This window comes from Gadus morhua, chromosome 12, assembly GCF_902167405.1.
Source record: "Gadus morhua chromosome 12, gadMor3.0, whole genome shotgun sequence".
Lineage (NCBI taxonomy): Eukaryota > Metazoa > Chordata > Actinopteri > Gadiformes > Gadidae > Gadus > Gadus morhua.
Window position 1 is genome coordinate 4,160,256 of NC_044059.1, and position 19,707 is coordinate 4,179,962.

General features: G+C 42.6%; 2 protein-coding genes and 1 long non-coding RNA gene across 5 annotated transcripts; 2 read left to right on the top strand and 1 right to left on the bottom strand.

Annotated features, from left to right (window-relative positions):
• Window positions 1–367: 367 nt before the first annotated feature.
• On the bottom strand, window positions 368–10,814 carry arrdc2 (arrestin domain containing 2). Of its 3 annotated transcripts, none has more exons than XM_030372681.1 (8): window positions 10,674–10,814; window positions 10,281–10,552; window positions 3,455–3,672; window positions 3,158–3,260; window positions 2,458–2,714; window positions 2,039–2,201; window positions 1,749–1,894; window positions 368–1,585 (listed from the first exon to the last, which is right to left on the bottom strand). In XM_030372681.1, the coding sequence occupies exons 2-8, from the start codon at window positions 10,537–10,539 to the stop codon at window positions 1,532–1,534; spliced, it is 1,200 nt and encodes a 399-aa protein (XP_030228541.1). In that variant the 5' UTR covers window positions 10,540–10,552; window positions 10,674–10,814; the 3' UTR covers window positions 368–1,531. The 3 variants fall into 3 exon arrangements, with proteins under 3 accessions (XP_030228541.1, XP_030228539.1, XP_030228540.1); XM_030372679.1 differs by having other exon boundaries at window positions 10,670–10,808; XM_030372680.1 differs by lacking the exons at window positions 10,281–10,552; window positions 10,674–10,814 and adding an exon at window positions 4,544–4,989.
• Window positions 10,815–10,946: 132 nt separating this feature from the next.
• Window positions 10,947–12,119, top strand: LOC115555686 (uncharacterized). Its single transcript, XR_003978900.1, has 2 exons — window positions 10,947–11,497; window positions 11,910–12,119. It is a non-coding gene; the product is annotated as an uncharacterized LOC115555686 (long non-coding RNA).
• A 5,890-nt stretch (window positions 12,120–18,009) lies between these two features.
• On the top strand, window positions 18,010–19,641 carry uba52 (ubiquitin A-52 residue ribosomal protein fusion product 1). The gene is made up of 5 exons (XM_030372840.1): window positions 18,010–18,094; window positions 18,491–18,601; window positions 18,931–19,017; window positions 19,127–19,229; window positions 19,490–19,641. Exons 2-5 carry the CDS (start codon window positions 18,499–18,501, stop codon window positions 19,581–19,583), a joined length of 387 nt encoding a protein of 128 aa, XP_030228700.1. The 5' UTR covers window positions 18,010–18,094; window positions 18,491–18,498; the 3' UTR covers window positions 19,584–19,641.
• Window positions 19,642–19,707: the final 66 nt, after the last annotated feature.

A 19,707-nucleotide genomic window follows, 5' to 3' on the forward strand; every position in this document is an offset into this window, starting at 1 on the left:
CTTTTTGAATAAAATTGAAACGGAGACCCCCCCCCTATTTTTGACCAACCCAGAGGAAGTTTGACCAACCCAGAGGATCTCTGACCCAAAAGTTTTATGCAACACATTGTACATGACATGTTGACTTAGTGATATAAAGCAGTGTTGTGTACCAGGGAAAGTCATAAAGAGAGAAACACACAAATGGAGTCGAAAACATTCGTGTCACGGTAGTACATTAGAATTCTCCTGCTACTTCTTTGGATGTAATTATCTCTTGTTGGCACAGTGACAGTGCGACTGTAGGCCAAAGATCATGTAATCGTCCCTTCACAGCCTCTTTCTCGACAACATCTCAACAAAGAGTTGCCAAAGAAACCAAACAGAATATTTTTTCAGAGTACTTTTATTACAAAACTACAAAAACAATGCAAACATGTGAATCGACAGTAGGCATTTATAGAAAATACATTACTTTGAAAATGTCACACATGGCTCAACGGCCCGCTGTCACCCTGAACACCTTCTTTCCTACACCCTCTATATTTGGTACGGAGAACAAAACGCTGTTCCTCCGTGTTTGGAATGGTTCAGTTGTTTGCACAAACGTACACATTGAGTGGCATCTCGGGAGCCTAAGGCACCGAGCGCCCAGTGCCTCTTGACTTCACAGAGCAAAGAGCTAAGAAACAGCGAGACTCAGCCATCTGGCACCCATCAAAATACTGCAGACCGCACGGTGCTCGCAGCTCCCTGCTGCGTTGCGCTCCTCCCCTACTACTTGCTGAGCCGCTATCAGGCTGTGTTCCTCCAGTAACAGACCTCCTCTTTCCTGCTGAAGGTTGTTTGAAATAAATGTAACAGTGCCATCCAATCACTTCCTACTGCAGCTCCGCCTTAATCTCAAATGTATCAACTTCCCTCCTTTCCTCTGTTTCTTCCTTCTTTTGTATCTCAGAAAGACACAAATTGGAGGATGGACAACTCCCATCAAATCTCTTGCAAAACAAAAAAGTACAAAGTTTCCCCTATGCATATCAGTTAGCTGTGATTTCACATGAAATAGCTACATCTGCTGAGAAGATGAGTTTACAGTAGATTGATCAAAAGGCACACAACAAAGGTCATATCGGTTAAGCGTTGGGTCTTTACAGTAGACACCAACTGCTCCCGCTTCACAACACAACTAACTCCCCTCCCCCTCCTCCTCCAAAACTTCTTAAATCTCACAAAGAAAATGGCTTCTTTGTGACGGGGGACTGAGGATTGGGAAGGGAAGTGTGCCGTTTCTTCATCCAGAGCAAGAATCACTTGGGAAAAAGAGGATGTAGAGAGGGTATGAGCTTCCTGTTTGAGTCTGTAAACAGGGAGGGGTCCCTCTTGGATCCGTGCTCGAAGGCGAGCGTGCCCTCCTCTTTCTCCGACCACCCGATAGCGCTGCAGCAGTTGCGCCAGAACGCCTGCCAAGGCCGGTGGCCACGTGAGGTTCTTTTTGAGAGAGAACAAATCTCTTGATTCAGGGTTTGATTGACACTCCACTGGGGCCGCTAGTTCAACACGTCATACAGCGAGGCCTCATGTGAAGGGGCGTGGGATTAGGATCCACCTGCAAACATGAAGACAGACTGGTTACGACCAGCTCAGACAAGCGTGATGTAATCTTTAAAATGTGTTTACTTGAATGGCTATTCCCTTCAGAAATGTTCGTATTATGGCTTCATTGGGGATGGTAAGCTAAACAAGGAGAAGTTTCCGTCTGCGATCCTTACCACGCTGTAGATGGGCGGCGGGCGGAAGCGGAACTCTTGCACGAAGGCCATGATGCTGCTCAGGTCTCCCGTAGGCGCCGGGGGGGCGGCGGGGTTGCAATGACCCGCCTGCTCCTCGGTCACCACAGCGCTGTAGTCTGGGGGAGCTAAGGGGAGGGAGAGGACAATCGTGAGCTCCACTGACGCACACCAATAGCAATACACAGAGCCTGTAAGGCCCCAATAACGAACCCGAGTAACAAGGCGCCCGGCCCCCCCGCCCCCGACTCGGGTGTTCTGTGGGGACTTACGTTCTGGCTGCTCGGGGATGGCCATGCGGAGCCACTCCAGGTTCACGCTGTACTGGCTGCTCACGCTGGAGGTCCGGCTTCCGAAAGGGTGGAGGGGGATGGTTCCCATGACCAGGGGAAGCTCTAGACACAGCTTGGAGGTCCCAGGCACCTCCACGCAAACCTGGAACGAGCAGAGAAGAATCCGTTAGACAATCTTAGTTGCCGGACATCAGGTTGGAAATATTGACAAAGTCATGTTCACTAACTAATACTTCACTGGCAAATATTTTGACAAAGAGCTAGACATTTTAAGTTTGGCAACTTATAAGACTGATTACATTTAGTCCCACGCTAATATTATGATTTGACACTCTATGTCTTTAGTAGCTCTACCGTCTCCTGTGCAGCCAATGAGAGCTCAGCAGAACCGGGCTCACCCTGAGCGTGTATTCCACCTTGATGATGCGGCACTGCAGGATGGACGGGCCGACAGGCGGGATCTTGAGCGCTCGACCGTGCCACGCCACCCTCCGCCGGGCGCCCACCACGTCCCCGCTCAGGGTGGCCACCACCGCCCGCTTCTGCTTCATGGTGCCGCGGGCGATGAAGGTCTGGGTCTGGGTGATGTAGGCCTTGGGCACCACCGAGCGCGACGTTGAGTTGTCAAACTCGGCGAACACTGGGATCACCTCGCCTGGAGGGACACGAGGGGGAGAGGGGGGGTTTAGCTGGTGCCGTCGGCTCAGCCCACAGGGGGGACAGTGGGAAGAGCATTGGTGAATCACAGCTTAGCCAAGAGCCGAAGGAACTTCAGAAAGGGACTATTTAATAGGATGTTTGTTAATTGCTTGAGTGAAATGCTAAAGAAATGACTGCATTAAATGATCAAAAAAAATACTGACAAACAGTTGTCTCTGGTGCAATGTTAGCTAACAAAAGTAAATAGGTTTCTTGTTTGACTCTTTGGTTTCTCATCCAGGGCCGGGGGGGGAAAACATGTTATGGCATAAACTAACTGTGTTTACGTCACAGCTAGGTGCTCAAAACTAGTAGTGCAATAGTATTCACCTTAATGCAGCAAAACTCTTAAGCCCTCTGAGCTCTGATAGCCATGTAAACCAGGTTCTGAACCCTCACCTGGTGTATAGCCCTTGCGATCGATCTTGGCAGTGACAGACACCTGTCCACAGTTGCGGTACCACACCCGTGCCATCTTGTCCTTCGTGCCGGCTTGGGGTGACTGTAAAAATAAGTTATAAGGTCAAAAGTTCACTACACGAAAAGACAACAATCAATAAAAATATTTTTTTAAAAAGAGTTACAAATAATTGAATACGTTATATGAAGAAATGTTTAATTGCAGATTAAAGTGGATGTCTTAAGCTCTGGAGTAGCTTTCGAGTTCTGAGTTGGGAGTCAGTTGGGAATGCTCACCAGCAAGGCAGGCGTGTTGATGTCAATGGGCTGGATGACGGTGAACTCCTTCTTGATCTTCTTCATGGTGGCCCAGGGTCGGTGGAGCTTCACCTTGACCCAGTAGCGGATGCTGCCGTGCTTTCCCTCGAATGACGTCACCAGCGTCTCCTCTGGGAGCTGAAAGCTGAAGGGGAACTCATGGCGGCCGGCAGTGAGCAGGGTCATCTCGCCGTTATCTGAGATAGGAGAAGAAAAACAAACTGATTTAGAATCCATTGATCGTATAAAGCCTTGCAGTCACGCCTTGTTCAGACTGAAAACTTGTATTGCTGAATTGACAGGTCATAAGTATTCAATCGTTTAGTATAATAAACGCAGTGTTGCATGTAGTTCAACACCTCCCTGAACAGGTGAGGGTAATGTATACCTAGGGATTTTGCAGCACAAACGCAGTACGAAAATGAAACTAATTCGAAACAATATTTCTAATATAATCACTGATAGATAAGATGAAATCGAAAAATAAAAGTGCAAACATGTGGAGTGGTGCTTTCCCAGTCGTTGGGGTAACGGTATCCACACAGCCAAACAATCACATGGCCACTTCCGCTAACCAGAGGGGCGGTTCTCGATTATACAGAAAGATGTTTTTCTAAGCAGAAAGAGTCCTTCAGAGTTGATTTGTGCAGCTATACCCCAACTCATTCGCAGCGTTTTCGACGAATTCGTGCAAACATGAGAAAAAAAATCGGACGTGGTAGTTGTCTGAAAACTTTTCTTCATCAAATAACATTTCATTAGACAAAAGCGACCCGCCTGGTACTTCAGATGCGTCGAGTTTGTAATTGCAAATGACAACTTCTACACTTTCAAGGACAGAGCACACAAAATCATTCACATATAAGGACCTTTGCAAACTTTCTATTATACGATAGGTTCTCCTTCCAGTGGGTTTGAAGTGGATTGACACGTTAGCCTTCAATTCGCAAGCCTTTAAAAGCTACTTTAAATATACGTTTAGTATCCGAGTATTAAAAACCGTGTCTCAAGGCCAATGAATGGGGTTTCGAACCCAGTCCCCCATTCCACGTTGGACCACCAACTGACCTGTCTGCAGCAGAGACTCCCTGTGGTTCAGATACTCGACTTCATCGCTGTAGTTCTGGGTGTACGCGGTGCTGGAGCCTGCAGAACGGGACTCTGTCCAGTGAACCCGTGCAAAACCTTCGGCGTGCAACTTCAAGGATTCCACTTTGGACTCCCCCGTGAGTTCCAAAACAACTTTCCCAGACACAACATCTCCACTGCTGAAGACGGGAGGCGAGTCGATTTCTGGAGAGTCCAAGACGACTTGAAGCTTTTTCAGTTTATCGAATATCATCCTGAGGCGTTTGTTGTGGTCTTCGAACGAGAGCTGGTTTTCAAATACTGTCTGGGCTTTGTGCAAATTAGTTTTCAAAGCGTCCCTGTGTGTGTTCCTCTCGTATGAGATGCAAAAACAAGCACTGACTCAGGCTTAGGCAAGGCAGAGCTATAGCACGCCTCTGGATAGAGGGCGGGTCCTGGTCCGTTACGTAAGGCCTCTGCTGAGCATGGTAGGCCGGCCTATAGAAGCATAAAGATCTTAAATGGGTGTGGAAAAGACTGAGCCGAGAAAAACACCGTCTGGTGATTGATAGTTAGTTGACGAAAACAGGCCTACTGAGCATGCCTCGAATTGCAAGAACCTCCCATTTAAAAAAAAAAAGGTTTTGGTCTGTACCTGGGGGCACAAAGCTATTAACGCCTGTTGTTGTCGTGGCTTACCACCAAGCATCTTGGGGATTTTTTTTATATTAGGAGGGGAGATGTTATGATCCTTGGTCATGGTTATGAGTTGGAAGTTAGGCCATCGTGTTTGTGTTAATGTCCCTTCATTTAGTGTATGTTTCCTTGTGTGCTAGCCTTTGATGTGCTTGAGTGGGTCGGATGATTAGTTGATTTGGTGTTTGTGTATGGTTGTGGGCACTGATTGCCCAGTGGCAGCTAGGTTAAAAGATCAGCAGTGAACCTTAGCCCTCTTACTGCTCAGCTACAAGTGATATATTTGTTTTTTTTCTGCTTATTTGGGATAAAGGTCCAATAAAGGACTTTTCTTTTGTATGTCTACATTGTTGGGAAGCTGAGTTGGGAGGGGACGAAATCCATGATACTGGCCGTTTACCCTAGGCCCCGGCAAGACAATAACCCACTTGAATTAAACGACAGATTTGGTTTCGTTTAATCAGTAAGGATCGTTTTATTACAGTCTCGTACAAAGACGGACACAAAGGACTTTCTAAAAGTTGTGGCCAGAAGATATATTTGTATAACATACACGGAAGCATTTTAATGTCTCTGTTTTAATATCGCAGCAGTTCAGATTCAGGGTTCATAACCCTTCCTCAAAAACAAAAGTTGTTTACGCTTCTTCCCCGATAGGTTGGAATGTTCCAGGCCGCCGCCTGTCGTTCTACGCGGCTCCTGCTACTGACAGCTGCATGCTTCCAACAACAGGACCGTCCGGGTACGGAGCCCGGAGCTTCGGCGCCCCCTGGCGGAGGTCGAACGGGGAGCAACGGGGGAGGCCCGTCGTGAAATTGTCGTCCTGATACAGATATAACCGCTGACTGATGCTTCTGAGTAGGATTGCTTGGCCATTATTCAACATCCGTCATTAGGAAGTAACGGATTTTGCTGAGCCACTTGCACAAGAATTAATATTTACATCTACATAAAATAATTAATCACATTCTAATTTATTCACAATGCATGAATTGATCAATATATATACTTAAAATGCTATGTACATATTCTTTTCATTATACAAGCCGGATACAAATACACATACACAACAGCAGTGAGATTGAAACATCGTACCATGACTTTATATCTGACATCCGAGGCAAAACAGATACCGGCTGTTTTTTGCGCTCTGACCATTGGGATCTAACCCATGTGTCACCTCACCCTAATGTAATGCAACCACAAAACTATATAGGTTCCAGAAGGATCTGCAGACCCAGGCCCGTGCACCTGTACACCAATATATGTGCACAATGACATGGCAAGACATACAGTCATACCAGGTCACAAGCCAACAGGCCTTACAGCTCACAAACCTACAGGTACAAGCTTACAATGTGCACACGTGCACATTTTGGGCCCGTACCTGTAGGCTCATGAGCTGTAAAGTCCCACAATGGGGCACCTCACAGGTGAATTTTGGGGAAAAGCCTTCCCCAGTAGAGCCACTACAGCTGAGGGAGAGGGATGTGGGGGGTCTCTAGCTGATCGTGGTACAAGATCAGTGTGGATATTATTTTCTTTCTAAATGAACCCCTTTTTCTCTTAACTTTATTCTGAAGTAAAACCAAGCTGGATCTGTAAAAAAAACACACACACACACACACACACACACACACACACACACACACACACACACACACACACACACACACACACACACACACACACACACACACACACACACACACACACACACACACACACACACACACACACACCTGCTGTCTGCCTGGACCTGATAAGCCAGAAGCCCCACCCTTGCAGAGCTGTTGACAGTGATAGAAACAGCCTAGGGCACAGACTGTCACTGTGTAACCACCCCATCAATCCAAAAAATCCTCTCAGAAGCACAACGGACCACAAACACCCCCCCTTTCCATCATGAAACATCTGCCAGAGACCAGGCTCCTCTGAACCAAACCAACAGAGACTGACACATGCCACACTTCAGAACTCTCACTCCTCTAGCTAACATTAATCTTTCTTCAAATATTATTTGTTCTGTATTCCTTCCTCCTGACGTTTAAGCTTTCTTCATTTGTACTCATTCACTTTTTGACCTTTGTTCATTATGGTCCCACCAAACCTTGGTGAATGAATTAGAGCCCGACCGATATATCGGCAGGCCGATATTATCGGCTGATATTAGGCATTTTTCAAACTATTCGGAAATGAATATAAAAAAAAAGAAATTGTCCACCAGAGGGCGCTCTAACGCCCAAACCCGCTGAAACAGCCAGAGTTAGGCAGAGTGAATGACGGAGATCGAAGGAGATCATCGGTGTTATTCATGTGTGCAAGTGTGTGCATGGTAAGTTGGCAACTGTCATGAGACATACATTGCTTGAATAACAATTAAAAGAACATCCCCATCAATTCTCTAAAGTCGATAAGCATGACTTAATTCATGACTGCCATGTCCAGTTTTGTTGTTGTTACGTGTTAGCTGAGAGGGAAAAGGATTTAAAGGATAACTACAAATAACCAATGTTAGGGAAATGTGTTTATATATATATATATATATCGGCCGATATATCGACATATCGGATTTTTAAATCACAAAATATTCGTATCGGTATCGGCCTTAAAAATTCTATATCGGTCGGGCTCTGGAATGAATGCCTGATGTTACTGAAGGGAAAGGAAAAATATGTGCTTAAATAAAACTAAAATAAACGAATAAATAAAAATTAAGAAAAGGATATTTATAAAACAAAAAGAAAAACCCAGTTAAAAGATAAAATCTAGGAGGTACTAAAGCATTCAAATTAAAGAAAAGCGATACAAAAGCTCTTAGCGATCTTCCAAGCACAAATAGCACAGGGAGGGCATAGACTTTAAGAGACCAAGCTGAAAAGGAGTGGAAGACACATGTGTTTGGTGTGTCCACAGCCAGACTCTTAAATACAATACAATGTTTGTATTGTAATGTGACAATGGGTTTTACATATACACACTGGATATTATTTTCATCTCATGTTGAGATGATACTCATGAAAATATGTATTTTATTTGATGGTGAAACATTACCAATACCACTATTCAATCACAGCTCTCTAAATCTTCCCTTTGTTTTGATATGCTGTAAATAGTCTCAAATCAAACATCATTCACACAACATCAATAACAAGGTTCAATAACAAAAATCGCTCTCTCATACACATACATATATATATATATATATGTATTAGAGCTGTCAAGCGATTAAAATATTTAATCGTGATTAATCGCATTAATGTCATAGTTAACTCTAATTAATCGCGATTAATCGCAAATTCTTTTTCTATGCTAAATATCCCTTGATTTTTTTGTCCCATAATTCTTCTCATTTTAATTCTCTTATCAACATGGTGAAGTGCATCGGCTTGCCTTGTGCAAATGATTTTTTATTGATAACAACATTGGCATATACACTGATCAAAACAGGACGATACAAAAAAAGAGCCTATAGTGCAATTAAACGACTGCTTTGAACAAATGTCATTTGAACATAGCAGTCAGGCTACTGCTTCTTTGTTTTGAGCCAAAGAAATTTTATTTATTTTTTTTATAAAATAATTGCGTTAATCGCGCGATAAAAATGTTAACGCCGTTAAATTTGTTTGCGTTAACGCCGTTAATAACGCGTTTAACTGACAGCTCTAATATATATATACATACATACATACATACATACATACATACATACATACATATATATATATATATATATATATATAAAACCGGTGGCTTAAATCCAGCGATCTGATTGGTTCCTAACTGTTGTATAGTGGGCCTATACATTACTGCTATGACGTCCAATCATTTTTTGAAAGTTTGAAGAGTTCCATATCACGCAGCGCCTGGAAGTAGAAACGTTTACAAAGCATTGTAATGGCATTTTGAGAGACTTCTATGCCACTGTCAGAAACAGGAAAGGCCAACAGTACGGATTAAGCAGTTATATCGGTCTCGGGCTGGCATCAAAATTGCCGGCGAACCAAGTTACCGACTCTAGCCGAGCCTTCTCTCGGAGGGACGCTAAAGTGTCTTGCATAGCGACCGTCGTGCATTTTGCAGGCAGCCAGGAGGGACTTTATTTTTATATTCTTTAAAATAACTGCTTTTTGTACTTTTTTTTAATGTGGTGTATCTATGACTTTCGTTTGTATGTATATTTGTTGTTCTGATCCTGTTTCTACTGGAATCTCTGTGCCCCAGATAAAGACTGTTTATACAGGTCCAAATAGGGCCCTTGCCAATATACACACTCTCCTGAGTGCCTGTGCGTATGAGTGCATGTGTGACACCTGTCCAAAAATGGGGTGTTTTTGAGAAGCCCCATTGAACCCGTGCAAATCAAACATTAACATATTTATCATTTATTTACACTTTGGATGGATTCATATCTCACCAGAGTGAAGGACAGCCTAATGGTGTACCCTCAGTCACAAACACAAAACACACACACACACACACACACACACACACACACACACACACACACACACACACACACACACACACACACACACACACACACACACACACACACACACACACACATACAAGAGTGTGGGGATGCAGGCTGGGTCGAACAGCCATGCGGCACTCGTTCTGTTGTGTCATGTGAATAAAGTGGTAATGGGCGTGTGTTTAATGTAAGGACACAAGCCCACATTGAGAGCAGACGATGTTAATCTTGGCTCTCGGTCTCTCAAAGGTCTCTACGCAACACATTTTGGCCAGATGGCCTGCACAGGGGAGAGGGAGAGAGAAGCACACATTAAAGAGAGAGGTAAAAAAAGATAGAGGTACAGAAAGATAAATACAGCGAGAGATATACAGAGAAAGAGTCACACACTCAGAGAAAGATACAGAGAGAAAAATAGAAACAAACTCAGAGAAAGAGATACGGAGATATACAGAGAGGAAGATAAAGACAAGAGACATACAGAGAGCAAGGATGTGTTGGTATTACCCCATGTCAATCAATATAGGGTACTCCGTTAGCTACAAGTCATTATAACCTACTGACCTCTTATGAGATGCTGTCGTTTCCTGAAGTAGGTGATCTTGGAAGTGTAGTCGTTGTACTCAGCGTTCATCCCAACGGTCCAGTTCTCCAGCCAGTGAGCCATGGCGACCCCACGGCCTACCACCTTCATGGAGCGCACTTTGCTAGCATTATTAAGCACCAGTACCACCTGTCCTGACACGACCTCCCCGCTGGTGTACACGGCATCGGACGGCCTGTCCAACTCCAAGGTGAAACTCCGCAAGACACTGAACGCCATTTCTTCTCCAATTCTGAAAAAAACAACAACGGAATATGAATAACGTTTCAGTTGCGGTGCACACTTGCTTTTTATATTAACTGTTTATTTGTTGTTATGCGTTTTGCTACGCTTGCATTATTTGGCATACCTACCGGCGTTCGTCACGGCACGGCACATTCACAGAAGAAGGCGAAGATAACAATAATGATTCGGCTCGTGTTTTGGTGTGAGAGAGGCGCGCCTAGGTCCACGTGAAGCGTCCAGTGTTGGTGAGCGGTTCGTGTTTGTTTATACTGGCCCAGAGGCTCCCACGCCCAGAAGTAACGGCTACCGGGTGGTTCACCAATTAGATAGAGAGAGATATCAGAGACCGCCCAGTTATCGGGGGAGGGGGAAGGGGGGCACAGTCACCAACACACACTTTGCAAACACGTTTGTGGGTGTTTCTGTAACTACAGGTCGGGCACTCTTAAGTCCCAGTAGTGAAATTTGGGATTCATGTTAAGATTAATCATTTGAAGCTTGATAAGTATAAACACAGTGTTATAACACATCTTGACCTAAAAATCATTACTAAATAATGTTATTTAATACAATTTATGAAGCATTTTATGGGTCCAAACCGATCCAAACACCACTTCTGTTCATGTCCCACCACTGTGGTCTCAAGGTTGAGATGCGTAAAAAAAGGTAATTCAATTACAATATGACATTATTTTAAATGCAATTGTTTCATAAACATATTACTTTACCCTGTATTAAAATTATATTTTTAGTTTGGATTTTTTCGTCTAAATGCGCCTGTCCCACACTTCTGAGTCCTTCCCGCGACGCTGGACAAATGTGACTGTGAATTCTTAGGGTTAGGGTTAGGGTCAAATCTGGTTTCTATGGAAACACTAATTGGTAAGTGAGCACATGGATGACAGGTTGGGCCACCCACACTAGGTGCCCCTCAAGATAAAGCAAAAACAAGGTAAAGATCATACTTTCTTTGGAGGTATTTATTGTGTGTCCTTACCATACAGCATAGAAATTGTGTGTTTCGAACAAAATTTAAAAAATACTTTTATATTACTGTTTAATTCAGGTATATTAGTTGCTAAGAGTCAAAGCTAACATAGCAATCCTTGCTAGCTGCCATGAATCTGCAATATTAGCTAAAATTTCATTACCGCAACATGTCCTTACCGCAGCAGCTTTAGGTGTTGCGGTAAAGACATTGTGTCGCGGTAGAGAAAAATTCAAGGTGATATATTATATTGCAAATATTAGATGGGAACTACACCCATTTTATAAATTCATACATGTTATTACTATGGTCTGTTATGCCATCAATTATTATTATTGTAAACTAAACATGAACATGTAAATTGTTCAACCCCTAGATGAGACCAAATTCATCTGCAATAAGATCAAGGAAATGCAGAGAGGAAATGAGAAAAGACCCGGCCAGATACGAAGCGTATCTCCAGAAGGATAAAGAGCGTTACAAAAAAGAAGTGAGAAAGGGCAGATAAAGAGTGTCTCCCAACTGACGAAAAGAGAGACAAATCTGAAAAGAAGACAGTGGAGGATAAATAAAAGAAACCAGAGGGGAAAAAACAAAATGTGTCACCTTCGCTCCTGTATCAGAGCCTTCTGTGGGAGCCCTCCATCAGCCCTCCATCAGCCCTCCATCAGACCTCCATCAGCATCCTCCGACACTCCAGGACACCAAGGCAATACAACCAATTCCTGATGTCAATGAGGAGCTTATCGGGAAATGGTGTGTCGTTCTGTACGACAATGACCCTTACCAAGGCATCATTTAAGATGTCGACACTGAGAGTTATGCCTTGGTCAAAACAATGCACAGCGTTGGGGCCAGTAGGTTTTATTGGCCGATGAAGGATGATGTGATCTGGTACACACACGAGAGTGTGGTTGGACTTGTGCCAGAACCCAAACCAGTCACGACAAGGCACATGAAGCTTATGGACTCGGTTTGGAAGGAACTCTGCTCTCGTTTTAATTAGTACTTGGTACACAAATGTATTGTGAGAGGCTGTTAGTGCCTCGCACATTACGATGTTAATGTTAGTGTATTAGTATTAATGTTCAAGCCATTTTAGGCCATAATATTGTTAAAAATCAGTTTAATCCAGTCTCTAATGACACATGTAATGCCTTTTTTGAGTTTACTTCCTGCAGTATCCTATTGTTAAGGATACATGCCTGCATTTACATTTACCGTTCACATTGCATTGGGTCATCCCTATGTTCCCACAGCCCGATGGTCCCACAGCCCTATGTTCCTGAAATTGGCGACTAGGTTTAGGCATCACAGCTGCGTGATTAGGGTAAGGGGACAGGGAGAGGTTAGAATAGGAGTGAGACAGACACAAATAGACAGACAGACACACCCTTCATTATAGTTAGATTACTTAGAAATGTTAGACCATCGGGCTGTGGGGACATAGACATGCTCCCCATTGCGTCCTTACCGGCACAAGATGTCATTACCGCAGCAATGCCTTATTTTGATTATAATTATGATTTTTATTTGCAAAGGGATTTCAAAACTAATTTAGAGATGATTTACACATTAGAAATAAAAAAGTATATTTTGTGTGAATGAACACAATTGTCATACAAGCTTACTGTCAACATTTTCCATGGTGTAGAGAAAAACATAAAATAAACTATTTTATAGCAGTAATTACAATGATGCATAAAACTTGCTGAAAATCTATTTAAATGTATTAATGTGAAAGAAATTAAAAAACTGAAAATGTGTAAAATGCACGTTATTGTAATGTTGCGGTAAGGACACTTTGTGATTCATTTGATGAAAACCATAAAACCTCAACAAGTTTCCAGATGAAAATCTTAATGACTACATGCAATGTTGTGTAACTGTTAATATATATTACAGACTCTGATGGTTAAAATTCAAATTCATAAAGGTTGATTTTTTTGATTTGGGAGAGTCAAAAGTGACCGTAGTTGCAGAAACACCCTTGTACGCAAAAAATAAAACTATAAGAAGATCTGCGAATTTGCTGTAAGTATTTGCCTTTCGGGGACAAACAGCACAGCCACTCTGTCGGTCACTTGTTGGCCAAAATGCTAATTTTTATTGAAAATTAAAGAACCGCGCTCCACTCTGACTGTCGAGCTGCATAACACTGTGTGTTTGTATTTTAGATTTTTCTGCAGATGCTTTTCGACAAATCCTACGTTAAGGTGCACATTATTTTTGTGTGAGCAGGGCATTTACTATTTAGTCAGGTAACACTTGGCCCAGAAAAATGACCTTATTACTACTGCAAGTATAGAGTGCAGCTTCACCAAAACAGGATAGTTGGGGAATGCTTGTTCTTTTGGTTTAAATAAACACTACAGCTTCATAAGAGAGCCTCCTCTCAGCTGTGGTCATTCAGCCTCAAACCAGATCGAGGTTCCTAAGATCTCATATACTGTAGGTAGAGGACCCTGGTCCCACACACACACACACACACACACACACACACACACACACACACACACACACACACACACACACACACACACACACACACACACACACACACACACACACACACACAATGGACACTTACGGGTGAGACACTCAATATTTATTCCTGTTTTTCTTCTAAGCTGGAGAGGGAGGGGCTAGGTTTCACCAGGGCTGTGTTTGGTTTAACACGCTTCGCAGATAGCCATGCGTGAAGGAAACCCAGTGAGAGCTTAGCCTTCACTTCTCTAAACACACAGACCTATCCTTCGGGAAAATCCCTCCAATTATTAACAGTAAACATGCAAGGGGGAGCGTGGCGCTATGGATGAAGATGTTCAGTGATGCATGGAGCGACGGAGAGCGAGAGAGAGAGGGAGAGAGAGAGAGATACACCAAAGGTCCTGTTGTTCCTCTGCTTCAATGCTTAACACCACAACTTGCTCTGTTTTTGTCTCTTAACACACATGTGAGATTAGCAGAGAGCTACACAAACCACAGAGACACAGGGCACTGGGATCCAGTCTCAGCAATCTTCCGCTAACACCAACTCAACTTAGACCTCCTTTTTGGACAGGAGAAGGCCTCTGCATGGCTGAAGCGAGACTTATAGTTGCTGTAGCTGTTCAATATTTGACATGCAGTCATTTTGCATATTATTGAACATTTGATTTTATGATGAGTTAAAAAATAAATAAAATTATTATCTAAATGCCTGACTGATCTTCAAATAGCTGAATAAATACAACTTCCACCAAAATCATAGCTTAATCTTCCTTTGGGGGGTTAAACGCAGTCAGACACAGAAGCCATAAGAAGCTACAAATATGTGAAATGTAAAGAATGCTTGTTTAACATCGAAGGGAAGCTCAAGGACGGTGCTGGTAAGGTCAGGGCTATGTCTGCTTCCTAACTGGTCTGTTGACCCGCAGAGGGGAGGCTTGTCTGGTTGTCTAGCTGTCAGTGCCTCTAGCTGTGATAGTACTCTATGACCTGGTGTGAAAACAAAGAGTAATATAGTTATCGTTGTGTGCATCAAATTCTTAAGACTTAATATACAAAAATTGGCCAGAGCCATGAAAAATTCAAACACGCATCACAAAAAAGGGCTGACGAAGCAATGCATCATTTTCTGTTTCTTGCTGTCTTTAAAAGCAATGAGTCTTCTTTTTAAGATTTGACTTTAGTTTATTCCTATAGCTATCCACTCTTTTGCATGTTTGTAAATTGTTTACACTATTGAAAAACTCTTTCTTTTAGCCATTGTTCTACTGATGCAAACTTGACAATAAACTTGAACTTGACTTGAATTGAAATGTGAACGCGATTGAGCTGCTTTCTCAGCAGACTGATGAGGTGTGGTCCAGTCCCACAAGAATAAGTGCTTATAGTGGGAGGCATAGCTATGGAACCGCACATCCTCTTTCAGAGTGGGAAATCCGTCTGAGTCAACCACACATGCATACACATACACACGACTAGACAGGACAGATCTATAATATGTCAACAAAAACTAGCCAAAGATTCCCCGGCTGTTACTCATTGTTTAAAGAAAAACAAAGAACCGTTGGTCAAAAATAATGTTTTTTTAAAAGTTAATTTCAAACCAGACCTGACAGAACGATGCAATGAATAGAAAACAACTCACAGTCAAAGTAACCTAGTCTCAATCAAGATATAATAATAAATATAACCGCAAGCGGTGACTAACGGTGTCCAAGCAAAATGAAAAGTCAAGAACACACTAATGGAAGTTATATATGACATATAATTACGAAGGAAAGATGTTCCCCTTCATGCCATACTGTGCCTCGGCTATCAGGTGACTGGGCTGCAGAGCACTGGCCGAATATCATGTTCAGCTTCTTCATAATGCTGTTATCGGGATTCAAACTCTCAAACTAAGGATCACCAGTACAAGGCATTATCCCATTGGGCCACTGACAAACCTGAAATGTAGCCTCATTCACATGGTGAATGTATAGCACACAACATCCAGAAAACTCCAAGCAAACATTTCTCAAATGAATTAAGGGCTTTCTTAAAAGCAAATACCTGAAAAATCTTTGCAATTCTGGGGAAATTAAACATTTGTGGTCAAGAACACTAATGGAAGAAATATTAATATGACAGAGTTCATTATGAAGGAAAAATGGTTAACAAAGAAGTTCCCCTTAATGCCATACTGTGTCTTGGCAGTCAAATTCTTGGAAACTAATGAGCCAGAATGTTGATTGCCTGATGAATTTCAGGTGCTGTTTAATGGTGAGTGGCAATGATCGTGAAAATGTCTATTAATAAGCGCACAACATCAAGAAAACTCCAAGCACACATTCCACAAGAGAATTACGGGCTTTCTTAAAATCGTACAGATCTGAAAATTTGCATTGTTAACGTCCAACGTCCACAATGTCCACAGTCTCAACCCATTTTGCCTATATGACCATTTTGTTCTTGCATAATGCATGATGCATCTGTTTCTAGAGATTAATATTATGAAAGAATTTTGAGTTCAGGTCAATCTGGTAAGGAGAAATAACTAACGGTATCTGCAGTATGACTTTTACAGAATTTGAGGGGAAAAAAAACGTTTCACAAAAAAACGTTTCACAAAGCTTCGCTGCTCGGACCCCTAATAATGCATAGTATTATGCTAGAACATCAATACTAACTACTAGTTTAATGCAAGTAGTTATTAGGTTAGTTATTATTTTTACATTATAAGCATATACCTGTAAATGTAAAATGTAAAAAGGATCGATCCTGGTTGTGATAGATGATTATGTTTATATATTTGTTATTAATGGTTACGTTTGCCTCGGTAAAAGGTCATATAAATACACACACAGACTCCTCACCACTTGGGGGGGAAAGAGTACCTATAGCTGCCTTCGGGCCACACCTCCTCAGCTCCGTCTGGATGGAGGTGGCTCCAGTGCCCGAGGCAGGCAGCTCTGGCTCTTGGTGTTGAGGGGGTCACGTCATCTCTCCCCTCTAAGCATCCGGTAGTTGTTGAGGAGTTTGGTCCTACACAGATTACGGGTTGTCTGCACCGTACCAAGAATGACCCTGTAAGGCCTGGAGGTTCCGTCTGTGTTTTTTGTGGTGTGAGCCGAGTCCTGTTGCATTACCTGGGCCATGTGGGACCCAGGTACGGTGAGAGACAGGCTTGAGGTCTGCCTGGTGGCCGGTTATGGTTCCCATCCTCTGGATCATGCTTTCACTGATGCAACAACCATGTTGGATATCTCACTTTCTCTGTCGCACACAAGTGGTAAGATAGCCACCGAGTTCTGGTATGGTGGACACCATGTAGAAATGCAAAACCCATGGAAAGGAAGAACATTTCGAATAATTCAACGTCAACATGCTTCCTACGTCAATTATTGATAAAAACTTTATGCATGCCAAATGTACATTTGTAAATATGTGACTTTATTTTTAGGTATAGGCCAAACCCAATTCCCAATTATACATTGACATGAGACTCTACATCCACTTGACACTTTTCTCTTTCAGTAAGTATTATGCATAATTTAGGGTTGACATAACTTAAAATATCTGCTCTCACTCTTCAACATAAGCTCATTGCATTTGGACTTTAAATTAAAATTATAAATAAATGCAGTCCTATATGTTATTCCGGGCGCAACTGATTTAAAAAGGTTGTATGTAGGGTTTTCTCTACCCTTGAGTAGGATATAAAATATTTTGATTTTAGAAACTCTTTAGTTAAGTCGTAAGTCGTAAACTATATTAGATTGAATGTGATATAATTACCAACTGACAATCAAATTAGCGCAGTGCGGTAATTACACCAGCAGGGCGCAGTGAGACTTTATATCTGAATCTGCCAACGCTCCTATTAATATCAATAATAATTTGACGTTATGATAACATCATATCGTCAAATTTACATATTATAATAATACCATATCATGCGAAGTTTATTAAATTTAACTACGAAAAAAAGAAAGAAAACGAACGATATTTACGCACTTTGGTTCGGGAAGTGACGTAATATAACTTCCGCTTCTTCCGCTCTCTTTTCGTTGAGGCTCAGCTAGTGGCCGGGTGGGTGCAACTTTTGTCCATATTATTTTATGAGTTTAAGGATAAAATAACAGTTGTATACTTACAGAAATGTTCCATTGTTGATCCGTTTCCGCTTATTGTACCGCTACACCATAGAGGTATTGGCTGTGATCGCTGGAGTACATATAAATCCAGGGTATTGTACCGTCGATAGGCCGCATGTGGCTAGGCCACGCACTATCCAGTATCTCCTGCTACGGCTAACCACGGCACGTCAGCTAGCGGGAATCTTTTTCTAGCTATACCTGATGAATACTGTCTTAAGCCGATGGTCGTTCCACTTACCTTCGTCTAACTAGTTTGTGAAACTCATTTGGGATAAATACGATTTCAGGTTTTGGTGAGCCACATGATAATCGTGACTTTTCCCAACAGCCGCAAAGATGCAGATCTTCGTGAAGACTTTGACGGGGAAGACCATCACTCTTGAGGTCGAGCCCAGTGACACTATCGAAAATGTCAAAGCCAAGATTCAGGATAAGGAAGGTAAGCGGTCAAAACATTTCTTCATCGAAGTATTGGCTATGAGGTTGTCAGTCACTGATTGGAGCTGAACCCTTTCCGAGCCTTCATGGGTCTTCATTATTCTCGCATTACATTGCTGAGTTATTTTTTTCGTTATTGTAGCGAGTGGGCCAGCCCACTGTTAAATCTGGGACATACCTGGGCCTCTGCTCTGTCAGATGATATCTGAAGTTTATATTAGTTTTGATTATGCTTCAATTAATTCCAATAGAAGAGGCCTGTCGTAGTCTCAGGGATTAGAAAGCAGGGTTTTCATGGCAACTACTCGAGGGTGATTTTTTGTTTCGCAGGAATTCCTCCTGATCAGCAGCGTCTGATCTTCGCTGGCAAGCAGCTGGAGGATGGGCGTACCCTCTCGGATTACAACATCCAGAAAGGTAAAAGTCTAGACTTATCACCTGTGATCTAATTCAAACCGCAATCTCCAGGTTCTGGTACACAAGATTCTATCCTCTGCTGACTCTTGGCTGGTTGTTCCGGTTTTAGAGTCAACCCTGCATCTGGTGCTCCGTCTGCGTGGTGGCATCATTGAGCCTTCCCTCAGAATGCTTGCCCAGAAGTACAACTGTGACAAGATGATATGCCGCAAGTAAGCCAAATTGTTTGAAATCATTTACCATGAGTTCTGCCATAAATGGTTAATGACCTGTTTTGATTTAACGAGTGGGATGTTAATGTTGACCCAACATTGGTGTAGTCTTGTAAAATCACTGAGTCTTGACAGCAATCTAGGTTATTTCTACAATTAGTATTAAGTTGGCATGAGGAACGTGACTTGCTTCCTGCAGGATGGGCCTAAGGTAGAGAACTATGCAAGGTGTAACCTAAAATCTGACCTCTGTTTTCCAGGTGCTATGCCCGCCTCCACCCCCGTGCTGTCAACTGCCGCAAGAAGAAGTGCGGACACACCAACAACCTGCGCCCCAAGAAGAAGCTGAAGTAGATTTTTGTACTTCTAGCTCTTCAACCCGTGGTGTGTTAAAATAAACGTTAAAAAAGATCTTCCTGGTTTACTCTTCTTTTGGTGGGGGGAGGAAAAACAACTATCATTCATGGCTTCAACTACT

Coding starts and splice junctions, on each gene's coding strand:
- arrdc2 (XM_030372679.1), bottom strand. CDS start 10,698: ATGTGCCGTGCCGTGACGAACGCCGGTAG. Junction 3,261..3,454: donor TCAACACGCCTGCCTTGCTG/GTGAGCATTCCC, acceptor TTATTTTTACAG/TCACCCCAAGCCGGCACGAA. Junction 1,586..1,748: donor CGCCGCCCATCTACAGCGTG/GTAAGGATCGCA, acceptor TCATGTTTGCAG/GTGGATCCTAATCCCACGCC.
- uba52 (XM_030372840.1), top strand. CDS start 18,499: ATGCAGATCTTCGTGAAGACTTTGACGGGGAAGACCATCACTCTTGAG. Junction 18,602..18,930: donor CAAGATTCAGGATAAGGAAG/GTAAGCGGTCAA, acceptor TTTGTTTCGCAG/GAATTCCTCCTGATCAGCAG. Junction 19,230..19,489: donor GACAAGATGATATGCCGCAA/GTAAGCCAAATT, acceptor TCTGTTTTCCAG/GTGCTATGCCCGCCTCCACC.